The following is a 23,907-nucleotide window of genomic DNA, read 5'->3' on the forward strand; positions in this document are numbered from 1 at the left end:
TGCTTGTAAACAAGTGAGCAGAGGATCATGTTTCAGATAAGCAGCAGGCAGGGAAATAAAGGGAAGAGGAGGAATACATTATAGATAAAAAGAACCCCCAGCATGCAATTCTTTGGCACCGACTACTAAACGGCCAGTGCACCTAAAGTATGTGATAACTCCAAATCATAACAGCAGAAAACGTTTTGAATGCAGGATTAGCATCTTTATCACTTAATACACTCAGACCAGTTGCTGTTGAAATTTGATTTTTATGGTGACGATACCGCTTTAAAAGGCATTTTATTGACAAAGTACGAAAATACCACCTAGGAGAAAACTCGTTTCACTTTAAAACATACCCACAGTTCCATACAGAGCACGTGAACACCTACCAGCAGGATAAGTGCGGAATATGGACTCAATGATATCTGTGGTGAGGTTATACCTCAGACCGTTGCATCCGTCAGTTTGGGGACGAACATCCGCCTGAGGGAGGAAATGAAACGTTAAGTAAACAATACTACTGATGATGGCGTGGTGTTTGGGTGACTACACATGCACACCACAAAGCACGGCCTATTACTGTCTGTTAACCATGGATTTTCTAAATAAAGCCGTTTGGAAGAATAGAAAGAAGGAAACCTGCCACAGACAGTGCACGAGGATAATGCAGTCCTTTGCAATAGAGATCTGAAACTTGAGTTGTATGGGGAGTGCAATCATATGCACCAATACCTTGAGCTGATTTACATGGGCTGCCAGTACTAATGTGACTTCGTACTGCAGAAAACCATGTGATCCTCAAGTGTGAGCCCTGCACAACATAGCGCCCATAGTGCGAACGCGGCCTAAGCCATTACTGAAGTATTTGCCTGATTGGTGCGGAGTGACACTGCCAATCACTGATGGCCATACTCACCAGGAAGGCAGCAGAGATTCCCACTTCCTGCTTGCTGTTAGACATGCTGCTGTCTAAGGAGTTTAGATTAAGACGATTGGTCCAGAATTCCTCGGCGCTGATCACCTGACTAACAACAAGGTCCTTGTAGAGTTGGAACAAAACTGGGTCATCCTTCAACATCCTAAAAAGTTAAAAACAAAATCAGACTTTGAATTGAGAGTAAGAAACAAGGAACACACAATTACAGAGGTCTGTAACATATAAAATGCAACAACGACAAACAGATCCCTTCTATATCCATATTCAGTGGCAAATGAAACGCAAGTATCAAAAATAGCCAGATTCTTGTACTCTCCGTCCTCCCATACATAGTTTCCTTCAACCCCCATTTCTCTCTACTGCCCCCTGCCTACCTCTCTGATGCCTGCCTCCCTCTGCTAACACCCACTTTCTCTCTCCGGCTCTTGGGCCTCCCTGCCTTTCCTGCTGCCCCGTCTCCCTCTCTGCCACCTGGCCTCCCTCTCCTGCCACCCAGTTTCACTTTCCAGCTCTCATTCCGCCTCCACCTCTTCTGCTGCCGCGCCTCCCTCTCTGCCACTACTGCCACCTGGCCTCCCTCTCCTGCCACCCAGTTTCACCTTCCAGCTCTCATTCCGCCCCACCTCCCTCTCCACCTCTTCTGCCACGCCTCCCTCTCCGTCTACTCTGCTGTCCCGTCTCCCACTTTCCCTCACAGACTTTCGCATCGTCCTGCCTCCCTCTCCGGCTCTCCTGCCACTACGTCTCCCTCTCAGGCTTTCCTGCCACCCAGATTCCCTCTTTGCTTCTCTTTACCCTCAACTCTTGTCCCTCCACCAGTAAACCTTCTCCTCTAGCATCCCTCCATCTCTTCTCTACCTCCTTCAGTTTCCCTCTGCCCATCCTTACCGCCAGCGCCCTCTGCCTGCCCCTACCGCCAGCGCCCTCTGCCTGCCCCTACCGCCAGCGCCCTCTGCCTGCCCCTACCGCCAGCGCCCTCTGCCTGCCCCTACCGCCAGCGCCCTCTGCCTGCCCCTACCGCCAGCGCCCTCTGCCTGCCCCTACCGCCAGCGCCCTCTGCCTGCCCCTACCGCCAGCGCCCTCTGCCTGCCCCTACCGCCAGCGCCCTCTGCCTGCCCCTACCGCCAGCGCCCTCTGCCTGCCCCTACCGCCAGCGCCCTCTGCCTGCCCCTACCGCCAGCGCCCCCTGCCTGCCCCTACCGCCAGCGCCCCCTGCCTGCCCCTACCGCCAGCGCCCCCTGCCTGCCCCTACCGCCAGAGCCCTCTGCCTGCCCCTACCGCCAGAGCCTTCTGCCTGCCCCTACCGCCAGAGCCTTCTGCCTGCCCCTACCGCCAGAGCCTTCTGCCTGCCCCTACCGCCAGAGCCTTCTGCCTGCCCCTACCGCCAGAGCCTTCTGCCTGCCCCTACCGCCAGAGCCTTCTGCCTGCCCCTACCGCCAGAGCCTTCTGCCTGCCCCTACCGCCAGAGCCTTCTGCCTGCCCCTACCGCCAGAGCCTTCTGCCTGCCCCTACCGCCAGAGCCTTCTGCCTGCCCCTACCGCCAGAGCCCTCTGCCTGTCCCTACCGCCAGCGCCCTCTGCCTGCCCCTACCGCCAGCGCCCTCTGCCTGCCCCTACCGCCAGCGCCCTCTGCCTGCCCCTACCGCCAGCGCCCTCTGCCTGCCCCTACCGCCAGCGCCCTCTGCCTGCCCCTACCGCCAGCGCCCTCTGCCTGCCCCTACCGCCAGCGCCCTCTGCCTGCCCCTACCGCCAGCGCCCTCTGCCTGCCCCTACCGCCAGCGCCCTCTGCCTGCCCCTACCGCCAGCGCCCTCTGCCTGCCCCTACCGCCAGCGCCCTCTGCCTGCCCCTACCGCCAGCGCCCTCTGCCTGCCCCTACCGCCAGCGCCCTCTGCCTGCCCCTACCGCCAGCGCCCTCTGCCTGCCCCTACCGCCAGCGCCCTCTGCCTGCCCCTACCGCCAGCGCCCCCTGCCTGCCCCTACCGCCAGCGCCCCCTGCCTGCCCCTACCGCCAGAGCCCCCTGCCTGCCCCTACCGCCAGAGCCTTCTGCCTGCCCCTACCGCCAGAGCCTTCTGCCTGCCCCTACCGCCAGAGCCTTCTGCCTGCCCCTACCGCCAGAGCCCTCTGCCTGCCCCTACCGCCAGCGCCCTCTGCCTGCCCCTACCGCCAGCGCCCTCTGCCTGCCCCTACCGCCAGCGCCCTCTGCCTGCCCCTACCGCCAGCGCCCTCTGCCTGCCCCTACCGCCAGCCCCCTCTGGCTGCCCTTACCGCCAGCCCCCTCTGGCTGCCCTTACCGCCAGCCCCCTCTGGCTGCCCTTACCGCCGGCCCCCTCTGGCTGCCCTTACCGCCGGCCCCCTCTGCCTGCCCTTGCCGCCGGCCCCCTCTGCCTGCCCTTACCGCCAGCCCCCTCTGCCTGCCCTTACCGCCAGCCCCCTCTGCCTGCCCTTACCGCCAGCCCCCTCTGCCTGCCCTTACCGCCAGCCCCCTCTGCCTGCCCTTACCGCCAGCCCCCTCTGCCTGCCCTTACCGCCAGCCCCCTCTGCCTGCCCTTACCGCCAGCGCCCTCTGCCTGCCCTTACCGCCAGCGCCCTCTGCCTGCCCTTACCGCCAGCGCCCTCTGCCTGTTCTTCTCTTCCAGCGCCCTCTGCCTGTTCTCAGTAGCCCTGTACCTGTTCTTCTCTTCCAGCTCCTTGTTGGCCTTCCTCTTGAATTTGGGAAGCAGCTGCTGGAGAAGCTCTTTCACCGCATCCCTCTCTTTTATTGCTGTGCTTTCATTGGAGAAATGGAAGTTTGTCGTCTCTCCAGCGTGTAGAACAAGTTGCAGCTGGACTTTTGCTTTACCGTCAGGACTGATCTTCTGGCCTGGAGGCACACAAACAGAAAACGTCATTTGTCTCAAGTGAATGGATAGGCAACATTCTTAGTGATGTCACTAGTCTATAGTGAATGGATAGGCTGCATTCTCAGCGATGTTACTGGTCTCTAGTGAATGGATAGGCAACATTCTCAGTGATGTCACTGGTCTCTAGTGAATGGACAGGCTGCATTCCCAGTGATGTCACTGGTGTCTAGTGAATGGATAGGCTGCATTCTCAGTGATGTCACAGGTCTCTAGTGAATGGATAGGCTGCACTCTTAGTGAGGTCACTAGTCTCTAGTGAATGGATAGGCTGCATGGTCAGTGATGTCACTGGTCTCTAGTGAATGGATAGGCTGCATTCTCAGCGATGTCACTGGTCTCTAGTGAATGGATAGGCTGCATGGTCAGTGATGTCACTGGTCTCTAGTGAATGGATAGGCTGCATTCTCAGCGATGTCACTGGTCTCTAGTGAATGGATAGGCTGCATTCTTAGCGATGTTACTGGTCTCTAGTGAATGGATCGGCTGCACTCTTAGTGATGTCACTGGTCTCTAGTGAATGGATAGGCTGCACTCTTAGTGATGTCACTGGTCTCTAGTGAATGGATAGGCTGCATGGTCAGTGACGTCACTGGTCTCTAGTGATTGGACAGGCTGCATGGTCAGTGAGGTCACTGGTCTCTAGTGAATGGATAGGCTGCATTCTCAGTGATGTCACTGGTCTCTAGTGAATGGATAGGCTGCACGCTAAGGCCTCTTGCACACTGCAAGCAATTCCGATTCAGATTCCGCTTTTTAATCAGTTTTTACATCCGATTCAGATTCTGATTTGCAGTTTGCTCCTTGCACACTGCAAATCGGAATCTGAATCGGATGTAAAAACTGATTAAAAAGCGGAATCTGAATCGGAATCGCGTGCAGTGTGCAAGAGGCCTTAGCGATGTTACTGGTCTCTAGTGAATGAATAGGCTGCATTCTCAGGGATGTCACTGGTCTCTAGTGAACGGATAGGCTGCATTCTCAGCGATGTTACTGGTCTCTAATGAATGGATAGGCTGCATGGTCAGTGATGTCACTGGTCTCTAGTGAATGGATAGGATGCATTCTCAGTGATTTCACTGGTCTCTAGTGAATGGATAGGCTGCATTCTCAGCGATGTTACTGGTCTCTAGTGAATGGATAGGCTGCATTCTCAGCGATGTTACTGGTCTCTAGTGTATGGATAGGCTGCATTCTCAGTGATGTTACTGATCTCTAGTGAATGGATAGGCTGCATTCTCAGCGATGTTACTGGTCTCTAGTGAATGGATAAGGCTGCATTCTCAGCGATGTTACTGGTCTCTAGTGAATGGATAGGCTGCATTGTCAGTGATGTTACTGGTCTCTAGTGAATGGATAGGCTGCATTGTCAGTGATGTTACTGGTCTCTAGTGAATGGATAGGCTGCATTGTCAGTGATGTTACTGGTCTCTAGTGAATGGATAGGCTGCATTGTCAGTGATGTCACTGGTCTCTAGTGAAAGGATAGGCTGCATTCTCAGAGATGTCACTGGTCTCTAGTGAATGGATAGGCTGCATTCTCAGCGATGTTACCGGTCTCTAGTGAATGGATAGGCTGCATTCTCAGCGATGTTACTGGTCTCTAGTGAATGGATAGGCTGCATTCTCAGCGATGTTACTGGTCTCTAGTGAATGGATAGGCTGCATTGTCAGTGATGTCACTGGTCTCTAGTGAATGGATAGGCTGCACTCTTAGTGAGGTCACTGGTCTCTAGTGAATGGATAGGTTGCATTCTCAGCGATGTTACTGGTCTCTAGTGAATGGATAGGCTGCATTGTCAGTGATGTTACTGGTCTCTAGTGAATGGATAGGCTGCATTGTCAGTGATGTTACTGGTCTCTAGTGAATGGATAGGCTGCATTCTCAGCGATGTTACTGGTCTCTAGTGAATGGATAGGCTGCATTGTCAGTGATGTTACTGGTCTCTAGTGAATGGATAGGCTGCATGGTCAGTGATGTCACTGGTCTCTAGTGAATGGATAGGCTGCATTGTCAGTGATGTCACTGGTCTCTAGTGAATGGATAGGCTGCATTCTCAGCGATGTCACTGGTCTCTAGTGAATGGATAGGCTGCATCCTCAGTGATGTTACTGGTCTCTAGTGAATGGATAGGCTGCATTCTCAGCGATGTCACTGGTCTCTAGTGAATGGATAGGCTGCATCCTCAGTGATGTTACTGGTCTCTAGTGAATGGATAGGCTGCATTGTCAGTGATGTTACTGGTCTCTAGTGAATGGATAGGCTGCATTCTCAACGATGTTACTGGTCTCTAGTGAATGGATAGGCTGCATTGTCAGTGATGTTACTGGTCTCTAGTGAATGGATAGGCTGCATTCTCAGCGATGTCACTGGTCTCTAGTGAATGGATAGGCTGCATCCTCAGTGATATTACTGGTCTCTAGTGAATGGATAGGCTGCATTCTCAGTGATGTTACTGGTCTCTAGTGAATGGATAGGCTGCATTGTCAGTGATGTTACTGGTCTCTAGTGAATGGATAGGCTGCATCCTCAGTGATGTCACTGGTCTCTAGTGAATGGATAGGCTGCATCCTCAGTGATGTCACTGGTCTCTAGTGAATGGATAGGCTGCATCCTCAGTGATGTCACAGGTCTCTAGTGAATGGATAGGCTGCATTCTCAGCGATGTCACTGGTCTCTAGTGAATGGATAGGCTGCATCCTCAGTGATGTCACTGGTCTCTAGTGAATGGATAGGCTGCATTCTCTAGTAAATGGACAAAATTAATTTTCAGTGATGCAACTGAATAGGAGGATTGTGCTGCAGTCATGGACAGGATGCAAACTTTTTGTCCCAAAACTACAGCAGGCCACTGCCAGGTTTATTTTCTTGTAATGAATGTCAATTGCCTGGTTATCCTGCTGATCTATCTGTCTGCATTAGTGTCTAAATCCCACACCTGAAACAAGCATGCAGCTAATATGGCCATTATACATATTTGATCTGGGTCACTGGCTGAAAGTATTAGAGGCACAGGCTCAGCAAAACAATCTGGCAATTGACAGTTTAAAATGAAATAAATATGGCAGCTTTTATATCCTTCTCACTGCATTGTATCTTTAAAGAGACACTGAAGCGAAAAAAAATGATGATATTATGATTTGTATGTATAGTACAGCTAAGAAATAAAACATTAAGATCAGATACATCAGTGTAATTGTTTCCAGTACAGGAGGAGTTAAGAAACTCCAGTTGTTATCTCTATGCAAACAAGCCATTAAGCTCTCCGACTAAGTTAGTCGTGGAGAGGGCTGTTATCTGACTTTTATTATCTCAACTGTTCCTGGACTATTTACTTTTCCTCTGCCAGAGGAGAGGTCATTACTTCACAGACTGCTCTGAAAGACTCATTTTGAATGCTGAGTGTTGTGTAATCTGCACATATTATAGAATGATGCAATGTTAGAAAACACACTATATACCTGAAAATAAAAATATGAGAATATTTTCTTTGCTGCTAATCTTCTAGTAATTATTCATAGTACACAACCAATTCACTATATCATATATATTTTTTCGCTTCAGTGTCTCTTTAAAGAGACACTGAAGCGAAAAAAAATATATGATATAATGAATTGGTTGTATACTATGAATAATTACTAGAAGATTAGCATATATTTATCATTATCATTTATCATTAGCATATATTATATCATATATTTTTTTTTCGCTTCAGTGTCTCTTTAAGACAAATACTGTAAGATACCTCTGGATCCTAATGAGTCTTCCCCCATCCTCCTCAGCAGTCCCAATCCAGTGCTAGCACCACCGCAGAAACAGGAACCACAACATTGACATGCGTGTGCAGTAGCTGCTTTGCGCTCGGGCTCTGATGGAAACAGCCGAGCCCCATCAGGTCCGCTGTACTGTGCAGCAGAGCAGACCCAATCAGGTTGGCCATTTCCATCGGAGCCCGGGCAGAGAGCAGCTACTGCGCGAGGTGCACACTGAGGGACCCAGCGGTGGAATCAAGTCGAGCGCCTGCACAATTTTCCGGGGGTGAGAGGCGATAGCGCTGGATTATGTGTGCTAAGGAGGATGAGGGATCCAGAGGTTTCCACCTCCCAAGGCAAGTTTTTTTCCCACTACAGGTACTCTTTAAAGTAAACCTGAATTTTTTTTTTTACATACTTACGTCAGTAGGGGAAGCCTCTGCGACCCCGTCACTGCCGGCTGGGACAGTCTTCACCTTTGCAGCAGTGCTTCTTTCGGTGTATGAGTGTAGCCACACTGCGCAGGCGCCACAGGGTTCGCAATGTGTGCCACTGCTGTTGTGCTTTGCGCCTGCACAATGCTGCTGCACCACATACAAGTAAGGCCACAAGCAATCTTCTTTAATGTTAAAGGTTGTTTAGAGGGTCCCAGCACAGCGCAGTAGGGGCATAGATAGACTGGGGAAGCCCCTGAACCATCAAGAGGCTTCTCCCTACTGAGGTAAGGATCCTTTTTTTTTTTTTTTTTAAACAAGTACCCTTTAACCTTCTTGGGACCGCCTAACGCCGATGGGCGTGGCCGCAGCCCCAGGACCAATTAGTGTCAAGTCCTGGGGCTGCAGATTCCCAGGGAACGGCCGTGCACATGCGCGATCGCTCCCTGCCACTTCATGGAGCGGAGTTCCATGAATAGCCTGCTAGCCACCGATCGCGGCTAACAGGCTGTTTGTAAACGAAAGGGGAAAGAAATCCCCACGCTCATATAGGAAAGAAACCGCGACTAATTCCCTTTTGAGGGCGGACAGTTTTCACCCCACACATACGGTGAGGGGGATACCTGTCGGCCAATATTTACGTGTGAGACGCAATTGTTCTGATGATATCTCCTTCAAGGAGGAAGCTGGTATGTTAAAAAAGAGGTTTAGGGAGAGGGGATATCCGGAGGGCATTTAGGAGAGCGGATGCCAGCGCGCGGGCATCTTTACTCTTGGCCAATTCACGTACCAAACATGATAATGAACGCGCTGTGCGCTTTTGCACGAGATATTCAGCTCAGCATTCTCAGATTACACATATAGTTGAGAAACATTGGCATATTTTGGCTAATGATCCTAAGTTAAGACAATTTATTTCACCTAGACCCGTTTTCTTTCAGGCGGGCTCCTTCTCTGAGGGACAGGGTGGTGAACAGCCATTTCTCTGATCCTCTGTCAGTGGTAAACACTGCAAAGTAACAGGCACTTATACATGTGGGGGTAGCACTATGTGTATATACATACAGGTGCGCAGATCAGTTAGGCTTCCAGATGGACGGAATTGGGAATTGGCACATTATGTCAATTGCAATACGATTCTTGTGGTTTACCTTTTACTATGCCCATGTGGAGCATTTTATATAGGGAAAACAAAACGTGAGTTACGTTCACGGGTTTCTGATCACGTCACCAGTATCAAAAGAAAAATCCTTCCAACAGACATTTTAAAACCATGCATGCTGGTAATCCAACCAGGATGCGGTTTATTGGTCTTGATCGAATCCATGCCTCCACCAGAGGTGGAGACATGGACCGATTATTGTTACAAAGAGAGTCTCGATGGATTTTTGAATTAGAGGCCACGAGACCCCCTGGGCTAAACGAGCATACTAGCTATGTTTTCGTTTTTGCCCATCTGATGGGGTGCTGAGGTTTCTGGTGTCTCCTGTATAATGTGGGCCCTCGATGCTTGACTGGACTGCTGGGGAGGCCCTTTCCCGCACATTGCCAAATTTTGACATATACCAGATTATGGTTGATTTGATGGGTATACAATTACCCTAAGAGGGGGAGTGAACCTATGCTCTGTATTTGATGCAGGCGGGGTTCGATAATGTACCCCATGAATATGTGATGTTTGAATTGCATTAGATTATGCCATCTCCTTGATATGATTGGCTTAGTTACACATTATTGTGGGTTAATGTTGCATGGGAATATGGGTTTAAAGACAATATTATATTTATTTACTACTGACTGCTTTCCGATCGCTCTCCTTCTGGTGGTTTGCTGGGGATTGTGGTGCTTGTCCTTGCCCGCCCCCTCCGGCGGCGGTCGGGCGTGGGGGCGGGATTTGGCGGACGCATCGGGTGGGTCACTGAGGTGTCCTCCTGCTGTGTCTGCCCTCCCCACCCGTCGCCCGGCGGGCTATGTGGACGCACCGGGTGAGCTGCGTATTGACGCTTCCCTGCGGTGTCGGCTGGCCCCACCCCTCGCCCGGCGTCTGCCGCCGGGGAGGGCGGGCGTGGGCGGGCTCCTGCTCTTGGCTTACGTGGGTAGGGGGGTATAGTTTGGAAGCAGCACAGGAAGTTGTCATACCTCCAGAGGAAGCCGGAAGTCCAGCGAAACCGGTCGAGGGCGCATGTGCTGTGTCCCGACCTCCCTACTCCTCTCCATTCCGGACCTGCCTGGCTTTGAGCCTTCCACATTTCCATCTTGTGGACTTCTTGGACCTATTTGACCCTGCATCCATAGCCAGCCATCATACCTTAGTACCAATGGACAGCTTCAAACAACTACAGCACTAGACCTGGCGAACGTAAGCAGCCCTATGGGCACCTGTGTTTGATGTTGATGTGGACCCCACATGCTGAGTCTGAATGTGCTGAACTGTGCTGGACGCATTATATTAGGCATTGCTGCAGGGACACCGCTTTTCTGGCTTGTGAACTATACAAGGTGCTGCTTTACAGTTATGTCCACATCTGACATCTCTGCATGACCATGCTTTGGCTGTTTACCCTGGCTGATGCCTATGAGAGGCGCAACAGGACGGATCGCCGTCCTGTTCCAATTCAGATAACGGAGGGGAGGAGGGAAGGGGAGAGAGGAGGGAGGGAGAGAGAGCCTCAGAGGCTGAAGAAGAAAAAAAAAAAAAAAAAAAAACTGCTACAGCGATCGGACCCCTCCGGCAGCATGTCCCCAAAAAAAGGAGGTGAGTCCGATCGCTGGGTTCCATAGCTGGGCTCAGCCCAGTACAGCAAAAATGAGCCTGGTCGTTAGGGGGGGGGGGTTTAGCACTATGGTCATCAAGTTGTTAAGGTACCACAGTTTTATTACTGTATAGTGAAATTAATAGAGCGTAAGAAACATGCACCTGATCGTGAACAACGTTGAGAAAAGTTTAATTCACATGCAATAAAATGATTGCAATTACAAGAGGTTAAAAATGCATCTCAAGGGTAAAACCCTTTTTTGTACACCACAGGGTGGATCCTGTCTCCGTCATTATGGCCAGTAGTGGTCGGTCCCAGCTGGATGGCGGAAGGCAGGTTGGCACTCTGCTAGTGACGTCACAACGTGTTTTGGCTTTCGTCAGGTGAGTCCTCACAAGGACTCTGTACACTACAGGTGGATCCTCTCACCATCATTCTGGCCAAAGGGTTTTACCCTTCAGATGCGTTCTTAACGTCTATGTCTAGTAAGTGCAATGGTTTTACTGCATATGCATTAAACTTTTCTCAACGTATTTCACGATCAGGCGCTTTTTTCTTCCGCTCTATCAATTGCCCTTTAAGTTGCCTGACAGCCGGGCAAAAAAAGCTGCAGATGATCGTAAAAAATATACAGCCCTTGCTTATCCACCAGCACTGATAAGCGCAAGACTGCACATCTATTGTTTATTACTGTATAATACACGTCATTCATAACTTGTGCATCCATCAAGGCTGGGATTATTTCTGGTTGGCAGAGCTCTGGGTAACTGAGGTTCTACAGTTATTACTTTCAGGCAGACATGATTTCCATTGAGCACTAGCATCCCCCGAGTCCCAGTCAGGCGGTACTTACATTTGATGTCTGCATACATGTGGCTGACGGTAAACCGGTCCTTGCCTTCGGGGGCCCAGGCGATCCTCTCCGCCATCAGGTAAAGGGCCCCATCTTGCTTCTTCTGGCGCACCTTCTTCACAATCAGCAGCACTTCCTCGGAGGAGGTGGCCATGGCGGCGGCAATGCAGACGGCTGCTGAGGGAGGAAGGAGCGAGAGACCGCATGAGACGGTGATAACGGATGGGGAGTCGGTGATGAACAGAAGGGATGTATTAACTCAAGTAATGAAACAAAGATAATCTGATGAGTCATAACACAGCTAGAGGCCAGGCTGAGAATTGTGTCAGCTGCAATGCCGGATTAATGGATTGCTGTGTAGAGTATTGGGAAGGTGTTGTGTCCCCGTCAGACTGACTTCTACGACAACTATGGAAACTGTGGTGGCTGCAGTACGGTGTGACCTAAAGAGGAACTTTAGCCAAGAAATGAACTTCATTTCAAGCTTTGATATTTATTGACGTTGAAGAGCAAGACAGCACTGCGTTGGTTGCTATAGGAAAAACAGTTTTCTTAAAGTGTACCAGAGACAATTAATAGTAAAATATTTATACCGACCTAGGGTTTCCTACAGGCCCCTCCACACGATTGCTCCCACGCCATCTTCCTCCGCTTTCTACTTCTCCCATTACCCATCATCGGCTCCATAAGTTTGGCCAGTCGGATCGCACTGCGCCTGCACGGCCCGGCACCCCACCACGTACCTGTGGCTGGGAGCGCTCTGCGCCTGCACAGCACTACTGCCCAGGCACAGAAAGCTTCCAGCCACGGGAGCAAGGCGGAGAGCTGCGTGCAGCCGCACTGCGCATTCATTGGCTGGCCAAACTTATGGGGCTGACAATGGGAGGAGGAGGTAGACGGCGTGGGAGCGATCGGTGCGGAGGGGGCTGGAGGAAGCCCCAGGTCAATATAAATCTTTTACTATTAATTGTCTCTGGTACACTTTAAAGTGGCCATAGATCATTCAATATTGCGTTCCAATTGACCTTCCGATTCTATAATTTTATCCAATTGGACCATGGCCGCCCCAACAATCTTTTGCCTCCGATATTTAACATGAAAAGTAGAAAAATGCTTACACAGCTACTTAGACATTATTTGTACATTGTCGTTTTAGGGCATTAGGTTTGAGAGTGTTCCTGTAAATAATGCACATTGCCTGGCTATCCTGCTGATCTTTTGCCTCTAGTACATTTGGCCATAGAACCTGAACAAGCATGCAGATCAGAGGTTTATGACAAATCTGACAACAATAGTTGCATGCTTGTTTCAGGTGTGTGTTATATGCTGGGCATACACGAGTCGACCCGGCGGCTCGATTAGCCGCCGGATCGACTTCCGCTCGTCCCCGCGGGCGCTCCTTATCTTCCTCTAGATTCCCCGCTATTGTCCACCCGCGGGGATCAAGTGGGGAATCGATAAGGCGGGTCATCGGACCTGTCAGAAATGATCAATCGAGCCATCAGCGGCTTGATTGATAACGGCGCATGTATGCCCAGCATTAGACTCTAGAGATTGGAAAGATCAGCAGGGCTTCCAGGCAACGGATATTGTTTAAAAGGAAATAAATATGGCAGCTTCCATAGCTTCCTTTTAAATTCTCACCTATCCGCCGTAACGCCTGGCGTCCTCTGGTTTCTACTGTCACTACAAGCACCGATTCCACATGACACGTGTGACGTCACATGTGCCAACCCACGTGGTACCGACGCTTTCGATGACGTCAAACACTGGATGAGGCCAGGAGTCGCACCAGTGGACAGATGGGAGGGACGCGGACTGGCAGGTGGCGGCAAGGCGATTTGCAATTGCTATTTGCTAGGCAGTGAATGCAGGGCTGTGTAGTTGCAGCAATTTTGGATACCTGGAGTCGATGGTTTCAATAAACTGAGGAGTTGGATGTTTTTTGTACCAAATCCAAAGCCCTTAGTGTGCGACAGGCAATACATCCCTCTCTGATCAGATTCAACCAGAGAGGGACTTATCTAATGGACGGTCGGCCATATATCGAGTGATACATCGAGTGATGTATGGCCAGCTTTAGAATATTCCATTTAGAAGTCCATGCTGCAATGTGATCAGACCAGTTCCCCATTATGCCATTACTCCTGGCACCGGTCTGAACACACTCACCCCGAGGTGTTATGTGGAGAGCTGCAGGATGTCTACTTGTCTGTGGCCTTTTATTTGTTTTCTTAACATTTCACTCACAGTCAGCTGCTAATGGTAATCCAGGGAGAAAAAAATAAGCCTTTTACTAAATCTTGACCTGAGCAATAGAAAGTCTTTGGAATCTCCCTCCTCCACTACCTAGAAAATATTTCCTTAAGGTGGCCACTAACGGTCCAATTTCTAGCGAAAAATTGTTCGAGCGATCAGAAATTCTGATCGGATCGGTTGTAAATCTCCATTGATGGGCACGAACGACTTAAAAATAATCGTCCGATTTGGTTTTTGGTCAAACTAAAATTTGGATTTTCTTGTTGGTTGTGATAGATAGGAAGCAAAGATTGGTTCATTGATGGTGTAGTGAACGATTGTTCTTCCAATCAGAATTATCTAATTGCTTAAACCATTTTTCGCTAGAAATTGTATCGTTAGTGGCCACCATTAGTTTTTAAATACTTTACATTGTAAAGAGGTGCCCACACTTTTTTGGCTTGTGAGTTACTTTGAAAAATTAGCAAGTCAAAATGATCTACCTATGTACAATTTTAGGAGCCCCATTGTATATACAGAATGGAAAATGTAGTGGGGTCGGGATCTACCAAGAAGTCCTTCGCGATCTACCGGTAGATCGCGGTCTACCTAATGGGCACCCTTGCTTTTACAATCAATGATCCCTCCGGCAGCAGTATTGTGTGCTGGCTCTCCGTCAAACCAGCTAGTGAGGCAAGGCCCCGCCCCCTCCTAGCTCTAGATGAGTTAATGGGTTGCTCTATCAAACCTGGTACAATCTTCCCTCTAGAGCCAGGAGGTGGTGAAATAACAGTATCTTCTGCAGTCACATGACTATAGCAGGACTATAAAAAAAGGAAAACATAGCATCAGTGTGCAGGGGCGTAACCAGGGGACCAGCACCTGTGATTGCAGAGGGCCCAGAACAGTGGGGGGCCTCCAACTACTAACTTACCCTTCCTCTGACAGGGGATTACAGGGGTGTGAAGATCATGATGGCCTTATGAACCTTGTGAGATGGGCCCTCAGGCTGTGAAGGGTACCAAGGCAAGGGGTGTGAACATGGGGGCCCAATGAATTGTTACACCACTGTCAGTGTGGATAGTTTTGTTGAGCTAATGACTCATCTTTATAGCCATTTTTACATGATCTATTGTTGGTAGAATTAAAGGATACCCGAAGTGACATGTGATATGATGAGATAGACATGTGCATGTACAGTGCCTAGCACACAAATAACTATGATGTGTTCCTTTTTTTCTTTCTCTGTCTGAAAGAGTTAAAGAGAACCAGAGATGAAGCACCCTTTTGTATTTTACCTTATAAATCAGTGGGAACATGACAGTAAACACCTAATCTGCTCTTTGTTTCATTGTTCTCTGTGCAATCTGACTGTTATCACCTCTGATAAGAATCCCCGACTGAGAAGTCAGGCTGCTCCGTCTAGCTTTGCTACAGAAAGATTATAGCTAAGTCTGTCTTCTGTGGTGTTATTTCAAGCCCAAGCCTGCCCCCTTGTGGCTTTGCTATAATGACTCAGCAATAATTATTCCCAGCAAAGCCAGATTTAATTGCTCAGTCTGGGATTCTTGTGACTGCTGATAACGGACACTTTTAGCAGTGAGGATGAAACAGAGAGCATGGTAAGTGTTTTCTCTAATGTTCTTACTGATATACATGGTAAAATACACAAGGGTGCTTCGTCTCTGGTTCCCTTTAAATATCAGATATGTAAGTGGCTGACTCAGTCCTGACTCAGACAGGAAGTGACTACAGTGTGACCCTCACTGATAAGAAATTCCCCTTTTTTCTTGTTCTTAGAAGCCATTTACTTCTAGGAAAGTGTTTTATAGTTTGAATTGTTTTATAGTTTGAATTTCTCATCAGTGAGAGTCTCACTGTGGTCACTTTTAGTCAGGACTGAGTCAGCCACTTACATACCTGATATTTAACTGTTTCAGGCAGAGAAAGAAAAAAAAAGTAACACAGCATAGTTATTTGTGTGCTAGGAACTGTACCATACACATGTCTAACTCATCATGTCACATGTCACTTCGGGTATCCTTTAAGGAAACTTGTCACAGGAGTTTCTGAGGGGACCTATGTCAGTGGTGATCAACATGCTAATAAAGGGCATCCAGGGTGGCCTCCTGACACCAGCAAAGTACCGCACATTATAAACGGCTTACTCACTCACAGCTAGGACTCCTGCAGCTCTAAAAAAAAGTACTAGGGATGCAAATACTTCAGGTTCCCATGCAAATAGCTTGCAGTCTGGCCAAAGCAGATGTAAAGTTTCTTTGACTGACTTCCCAGCCGCATGCCATTTTGCATGCAAACCCAGAATATTTACACGTCGATGATAATTACTAATAAGGACCATTTAAAGAGGACCTGTAACCCAGGATTGAACTTCATTCCAATCCAATGATATTGTGGTAAAACCCCTCCCACGGTGTGATGTCATGACCCTGGTCATGACAGTTTGCTGTCTGTAAAATTTGTTGCATTGTGGGAAATAACAGCTGTCTCCAACTACTAAGCAACCAGTATCTCCTGTTGGCCTATCGCATTGTGTGGGGCTGTGGTTATAATGACAGTTGGTGCTGCCTAGTTTTTTCATGTCTGCTAGTAGTAAAGATGAAGACCTGCAGGCTCATTGTGGATCAAACAGCATCAACAAATTGCATGATGATTATTTATTGTACAGCGCTGCGTAATATGTTGGCGCTATATAAATCCAATTAATTATAATCATCTCGTCTATTTTTTTTAACTCTCACTTGTATTGTTGCATTTTTTGCCCTTTATTTTTTTGCTCAAGTTCCTCTTTAACCACTTCCACACCATGTTATTTTATGCTGATCTGTGCAGCGTGGGCTCTCCAGCCCACAGCACAGATCAGCTAGCAGCCAGGGCGATCAGACTTCCCCCCTTTTTTCCCCACTAGGGGGATGTCCTGCTGGGGGGGTCTGATCGCCGCCGGCTGCTTGCGCTTGCGGGGGGGGGGCTCTTCAAAGCCCCCCTCCGCAGCGCTTCCTGGCCTCCTTCCCCTTCCCTCCCTCTCCCTCCCCCTGTGAGCGGCGCAGGACGGAAATCCGTCCTGTGCCTGATGGGATAGGCTTTAGCCTATCAGATGCCGGTGATCCCCGGCCAATCAGAGGCCGGGGATCGCCGATCTCCTCTACGGCGCTGCTTTGCAGCAGCGCCTTATACATGTAAACACCGGGGAAGATCTTCCCCGTGTGTTTACATTTACCCTGCGAGCCGCCGATCGGCTCGCAGGGTGTTCACGGAGACACCCTCCATGAACTGACATGGAACGGCCGCTCATACGAGCGGCCGTTTCCATGGTATACACTTCTGGATTCAGGGGCGTGTATATACGCTCCGAGAATCCGGAAGTGGTTAAAACAACCCTGAAGCGACCTACAAAATAATAGCTGGATACTCACCTATGGAGAGGGGAAGCTCTGGATCACGTAGGGCGTTCCCGGTCCTCTCCGTTCCCTTGCTGTCCCCCACTCAAATGTGCTGCCTTTAGGAGTCCTCGAAAGGCTCGGTAGCACTTCCATCCCCGAGTGCTTCCGCAGATGGGCGCATACCATACTGCATCTGTGGTGTTACAGGTTTGGCTTGGACCCAGACTTGTACTAGGTTTTACTCCATTGATTGCCTGATGAAGAAGGATAGAACCTGCGAAACACGTTGCATTGTGGAGTACTTAAATAAACAGTATCTTCGTTGAAAATTATCAACAGTGTGTGTTTTACTTGTTGGAGTGGTAAGCCTACCACTGACACCCTTTTTACTCTATTCTGGCGCCTCTGTTCAAGCTTCTCTTCATATTGCTTCCACAGATGGGCGTATACCATACTGCGCTTGTGGTGTTACAACCGTTGCATTTAAATTGGCCCCGAATCGCACTGGCGGGCAGCAGAAAGGAAGCTGAAATGATCGGCCAACGCACAGTTCAGACGTCCATCTAAAGGAGGCCTAACCGAGTGACATGGAGGCTGACATTTTATTTCCTTTTAAACAATACCAGTTGTCTGGCAGTCCTGCTGACCCTCTGCCTCTAATTTTTTTAGCCATAGACCCTGAAGAAGTCCGATTGGATGAGCTGCATGCATGTTTCAGGTAGAACAAAGAAGGTACTGTGAGCCACAAGAACATGTTTGCTATAAAACAGTATTTCTTGCTATAAAACAGTCTCATACTACAGACTCCTAATGAAATAATGACAGTCAGCAGTGTGCAATGCGTCACAGAGCTGTGCAGAGAGAGTAAGGCACATGCAATGAGTAAGCTAGCAGCCTGTCTGCACACGGTCTATGCCTGGGGCTCCTGTGCTGACACACTTAAAGGGAAGGTCCAAGCAAAAAAAAAAAATGAGTTTAACTTACCTGGGGCTTCTACCAGCCCCATGTAGCCATCCTGTGCCCTCATAGTCACTCACTGCTGCTCCAGTCCCCCGCTGGCAGCTTTCTGACCTCGGAGGTCAGGGCCGCATTGTGTACATTTTTACGCATTCCCGCTAGTGCAGGAACATTAACATATACATTTTTACGCGTTAGTGGTGCAACGCATACATTTTTGTTCCTGCACTATCTGGAATGCGTAAAAATGTATGCAATGCGGCCCTGACCTCCGAGGTCAGAAAGCTGCCAGCGGGGGACTGGAGCAGCAGTGACTGACTACGAGGGCACAGGATGGCTACATGGGGCTGGTAGAAGCCCCAGGTAAGTGAAACTCATTTTTTTTTTTTGCTTGGACCTTCCCTTTAAGTCAGCAGTCTCCACTATTGCACAATATATCTGGGTATACAGGTGACCATGGCGGTCACAGAGTTTGTATAGGATGAATAAGGAAGCTACAAGCCTGCCCTGAAGTACCCCCTAAATCACAGGGCTGTGGAGTCGGAGTCGAGGCAATTTTAGGCACCCGGAGTAGGAGTCGTGATTTCATAAACTGAGGAGTCGGGGTCGGATGATTTTTGTACAAAATCCACAGCCCTGTTAAGTATTAGGCTAAGGAGTCAGAGTCATTTTGGGTACCCGGAGTCGGAGTCGTGGTTTCATAAACTGAGGAGTCGGAAGATTTTTGTCACGACTCCACAGCCCTGCTAAATCAGGGAATAAATACTGAATGAAGTCCATGCTGGGCTAGATTACTTCCTTCATCAAGTGTACGCTGGGGGCAGATGGGACACAGCGGCATGTTCCCTGCTCCATGCCATGTCTCTCCCCCCCGCCCCCAATGCTACAATCCCCCGAAACTAGCGACAAGGTGCTTGTTGGCAGCTATTAGGGGAAGAGGCACTCCAGCAAAACGCCCACTCTGACATTAGAGACGCCCAATCCCTTGCTTTGATTGGGTAGCTCTGCCTTTCTCCCCCGCCTCCCTGCTCTGTATTGAGACACACAGCGCACAGAACTACAGCATCATGACTCCAGGGGTGGGTCACAGACCTTTTTTTCCCGGTATGTCTGCGATTGCAGGATGTAGGAGCGGTAATTGATGGAACCAGATTCGGCTAGCTCCTCGGATCAGGTAGCATGTTTTGTTTTTTGGGTTTTTTTTTTAAATAAAATTCCGCCTCAGGTTAGCGTTAACTTGATGCCACACGCCAACGGGCGTGGCTGTGGCGGCAGCCCCAGGACCACCTGACGCCGACCTGAGTCCTGGGGCGGGGATTTGCAGCCGATCGTGCGCATCTCCGCCATCAGCCTCCCAGGGGCAGTCGCCGCTACGAGACCGTTAGACGACTCAGGGGTGATCCGCTGTCATAGGCTGAAGCCTATGACAGCCGAGCACAGTGATTGGCTGGCGGGGGTAGGGATAAAAAAAACAAAAATAGGCATATTTATTAGAAATTAAAACATCCTGGGAGCGATCAGAGCCCACCAACAAAAATCTATGTTGGTGGGCAGAAAATGGGTGAGGGGAGGGGGGGTGAATTGCTTGTGTGCTGAGTTGTGCGGCCCTGCAGCGAGGCCTTAAAGCTACAGTGGCCTAAATTGTGACAAATGGCCTGGTCTTTAGGGGGGGGGGGGGGGTTAAGCTTGTGGTCCTTAAGTGGTACACACCTTCAATTTTGATTGGCCAATCATTGACCAATTTTACCACCTTCATGCAGTGAGTGTACCTACAAAATCTGTTCATAGTATTCAAAATCTGTTGACCATCATACTACATGGAGATGGTAAAATTGGTCAGCGATTGGCCAATAAAAATTGCAGGCGAGTACCAGGCTTAATGCTGTCCACCCTGATTGGTCCCTCTCCATAGCAACAGAACATGCTGCTAAATTTCTATTCTATGGAAACAGCGCTCAACAACCCACCTATTAATACACAAGATTCCACATTTAAAAAAGTCCACGACACCCTCAATAGGTGTGATCCACAGGTATCCAGTTAATAGTCCAACCAATAATTCTTCATATACAGTTCATAGCAGTAATGATATATTCTCACAGGAACAATAGGCCAACCACTAACGATTAGCAATCGCGTTTTTGGACCATGCCAGCACACGAACTCCTCCACTGATATAGGACTCCTCAGATGTGTGTATACATGTCATATGAAAGAGAGACACAGCAATAGTGTGATACCGTTTACAGAGCATACACTGTCCAGCACCACCAGTGCTCCCACTCCACTCACGGGTCACCCTAAAGTGCCTCCACCAGCTATGCACTCAAGCCTCTCACCAGATAATATGGCCGACCCTTCACAGACCAGAAGCTCTAGCTTGTTGTGATGACTTTCTCTTGTGTCAGCAAAGAAATGATCTAGGGCTCAAACAGGTGTACCATAGCGTAATTCCATTTAATAAAATATATTAAAAAGAGCAAGTGCACTTACAAACATCCAGTTAAAATGCGCATATAAAACAATCCTCGAGGTGATCCAGCGTCTGACCGGCTCCTACAGCGCCGCCCGACTAGTTTCGTCACTTGGACTCATCAGGAGCTTAGCTAATAGGAGCCTGCAGACGCTTTTAAACAGTTTCCACATCACATGACCATATGATTCCGTGAGCGCCATTCGCTGAGCTCTTTAGCTCATTTCTAACCTCACTGTCTATTGGCTCTGCTTTGTGTGTTATCAGGGACTACATTACCCATCATTCCCTAGGATCAGATCTATCCCAGGCTCTCCAATTGGGTGGTTAGGGTCACAAGCCCCTCAGGGCTCCACCCCTCCAAATTCTGCCCTAAAATCCGGATTTCCGTAACTCCAATTCCGCATTAAAAAAAAAAAAAAAAAAAAAAGGAACTCCACATAAAAAACAGAACTCCGCCCAAAAAACGGACCTTCCAATTATAATTCCAATTATAATTATATGCGCATTTTAACTGGATGTTTGTAAGTGCACTTGCTCTTTTTAATATATTTTATTAAATGGAATTACGTTATGGTACACCTGTTTGAGCCCTAGATCATTTCTTTGCTGACACAAGAGAAAGTCATCACAACAAGCTAGAGCTGCTGGTCTGTGAAGGGTCGGCCATATTATCTGGTGAGAGGCTTGAGTGCATAGCTGGTGGAGGCACTTTAGGGTGACCCGTGAGTGGAGTGGGAGCACTGGTGGTGCTGGAGAGTGTATGCTCTGTAAACGGTATCACACTATTGCTGTGTCTCTCTTTCATTTGACATGTATACACACATCTGAGGAGTCCTATATCAGTGGAGGAGTTCGTGTGCTGGCATGGTCCAAAAACGCGATTGCTAATCGTTAGTGGTTGGCTTATTGTTCCGGTGAGAATATATCATTACTGCTATGAACTGTATATGAAGAATTATTGGTTGGACTATTAACTGGATACCTGTGGATCACACCTATTGAGGGTGTCGTGGACTTTTTTAAATGTGGAATCTTGTGTATTAATATGTGGGTTGTTGAGCGCTGTTTCCGTAGAATAGAAATTTTGTACGTAGTGTGACACACACATTTGAAAAATAGCGATCCGACCAGACAGAGATTTATTAACATTTAGAATATCTATTGAGGAGTGCACTGATCAAATATAGAATTTTTAGAACATGCTGCTAACCTACAGGCTAGCAACGTGTTCATACTGACTCGGCCCTGAAATGTCGTCCAAGGGATCAAGTCTTGATCCCTGCCTGGCGATGGACATCGTACATGTAAACAAGGTTTTTGTCTGGTCTTGGAAAATTGTACTATAATGCTTGGTACATCACAGCAAGGACTGAGAGCTGCATCTGGAAGTATGGAAGGTGTGTTATGCCGAACAAAGTATACCCAAGTAATATTAAAGGAGAACTCCACTCAGTCACATTAAACTGGAAAATAAATAGGAAAAACTGCTTGTAACTTGCAAATGTTAACCGCTTTGGTACTTCAGAAGTTATCAGCAGCAAAGCGTATGACTAGTGTCTAGACTTGTTGGCACTAGACTACTGTAGGGGACCCATCAGGAAATCTCATACAGAAAAGTTCTCCAATCAAAGCACCCTCTTACAGCACAAAGCGTTGTGATTGGCCAAATAGTGTGAGCGTAGTTTACCACAAACTATTGGAAGCCTAGCAGTTGAATTTCCCTATGAGGTTTTCCTGCTAGGTCCCCTAAAGTAGACTAGCACCGACTTGTCGATAGGCATACTTCAGCGCTAGTCTACTTGGAGTGGCCCAGGGGGATACCTCACAGGGAAATTCCACTAGCGTGATTGGGTGAACAGCACCCTTTCAAACATTAAGCCTGGCACACACCTTCACTTTTGATTGGCCCATTTTACTACTTCCATGTATTATGAGAGCCAGCAGATTTTGCATATTATGAACAGATTGTAGAATGTAAACAGAAAATAGTTAACCAGGGAACTGTTTACTGTTTACATTCTACTGTTCTTTGAGCCATGGGACTAGGCTCACCACATGGCAGCTGTTATTCAATTGTTGCCCACAACTTCTATGACAGCGTTAGGGAACCTTCGTTCACCAGCTGTGACAAAACTACAAATCCCAGCATGCATTTGCCTTTATCAATCATGACTGTGGCTGTCAAACTCCTGCAATGCATTGTGGGACTTGTAGTTCCTTAAAGTGGATCCGAGATGAACTTTTACTCATTGCATAATTGTGTTCCTTTCATATAATTTATAGGGCATTCCTCAAGTCAAATACTTGTTTGTTTTTGTTTTAATACTCTAATTCCCTATAAACTAAACAAGTGCAAGGGCTCATAGGAGCTCTGTCTGGGCAGGAGGAGGGGGAGGTTACTAACCAGAGATTTCAGAGGCAGAGGAGGGGATTAGGTTTTTTTCACAGGCTGAGTGCTGATAAGCTTGCCTGTGTGTAATGTTTACAAACAACATGGCTGCTGTCACATATCACAGGAAGAAATAATCATATTCTATTGAAGCTGTTTGCAGCAAGATTTGCTGTGTAAACTATCTAAACTTTAGATAAAATATATAGACAAGTTACTTGTTATAGCTAGTTTTTCATCTCGGATTCGCTTTAACAGCTGGAGAGCCAAGGTTCCCTACATCTGTTCTGTAGGTAAACTCTCATACTACATGGAGATGGGAATACTGGCCACTGATTGGCCAATCAAAATCAGATCTGTGTATCAGGCTTTAGATAGGTTGTAGTAATAACTTTTCGGCCAATTACGCTTCAAGTTGTAAAGGGTGCTGTCTTTGGAGAACTGTTCCCTATGAGGTTGGCACTATTGACGTGACCCAGAGAGAAAGTTCATAGGCAACACTCTTTCAATCACAGCAACGTCTACAACCTAAAGCGATCTAATTGGCAAAATGGTGTAGGTGTATTATTATTACAACCTATCTGAAATCTAGCAGTTAGGAAGAGTGCTCTCCCTATGGACTTTCATAGGGGGGCCCTCAAACCATACTAGCTCTATAAGGTTTCACCTGCTGAGTCACCTCAAGTGGACTAGTGCACAGAATATCAATGAATGCTTGTGACTTCACCTAAGATAAATAAGAGAAAAATGAATAGGTATAAGTAAAGTAAGTAAGGTAAAATAAAACCCGAGGTGGGAGACCTATGGAGGTTAACATATTGATTTCCTTT

The 23,907-nt window shown here is 48.3% G+C and overlaps 1 protein-coding gene across 3 annotated transcripts in view; it reads right to left on the reverse strand.

Moving 5' to 3' along the window:
• The window catches only part of GTF2H1 (general transcription factor IIH subunit 1), a 54,104-nt gene that overhangs the window by 24,613 nt on the left and 5,584 nt on the right, over nucleotides 1–23,907 (reverse strand). For 2 of the 3 annotated variants that reach the window (XM_068261451.1, XM_068261449.1), the window contains exons 2-5: nucleotides 11,617–11,793; nucleotides 3,591–3,783; nucleotides 902–1,064; nucleotides 375–468 (exon numbers count right to left, since the gene is read on the reverse strand). In XM_068261451.1, the coding sequence (XP_068117552.1) occupies nucleotides 375–468; nucleotides 902–1,064; nucleotides 3,591–3,783; nucleotides 11,617–11,770 (604 nt within the window). In that variant the 5' untranslated portion in view covers nucleotides 11,771–11,793. The remainder of the gene's footprint in view (nucleotides 1–374; nucleotides 469–901; nucleotides 1,065–3,590; nucleotides 3,784–11,616; nucleotides 11,794–23,907) is intronic. The other variant, XM_068261450.1, reaches the window with a different exon arrangement.

This window comes from Hyperolius riggenbachi, chromosome 11, assembly GCF_040937935.1.
Source record: "Hyperolius riggenbachi isolate aHypRig1 chromosome 11, aHypRig1.pri, whole genome shotgun sequence".
NCBI classification, from domain to species: domain Eukaryota; kingdom Metazoa; phylum Chordata; class Amphibia; order Anura; family Hyperoliidae; genus Hyperolius; species Hyperolius riggenbachi.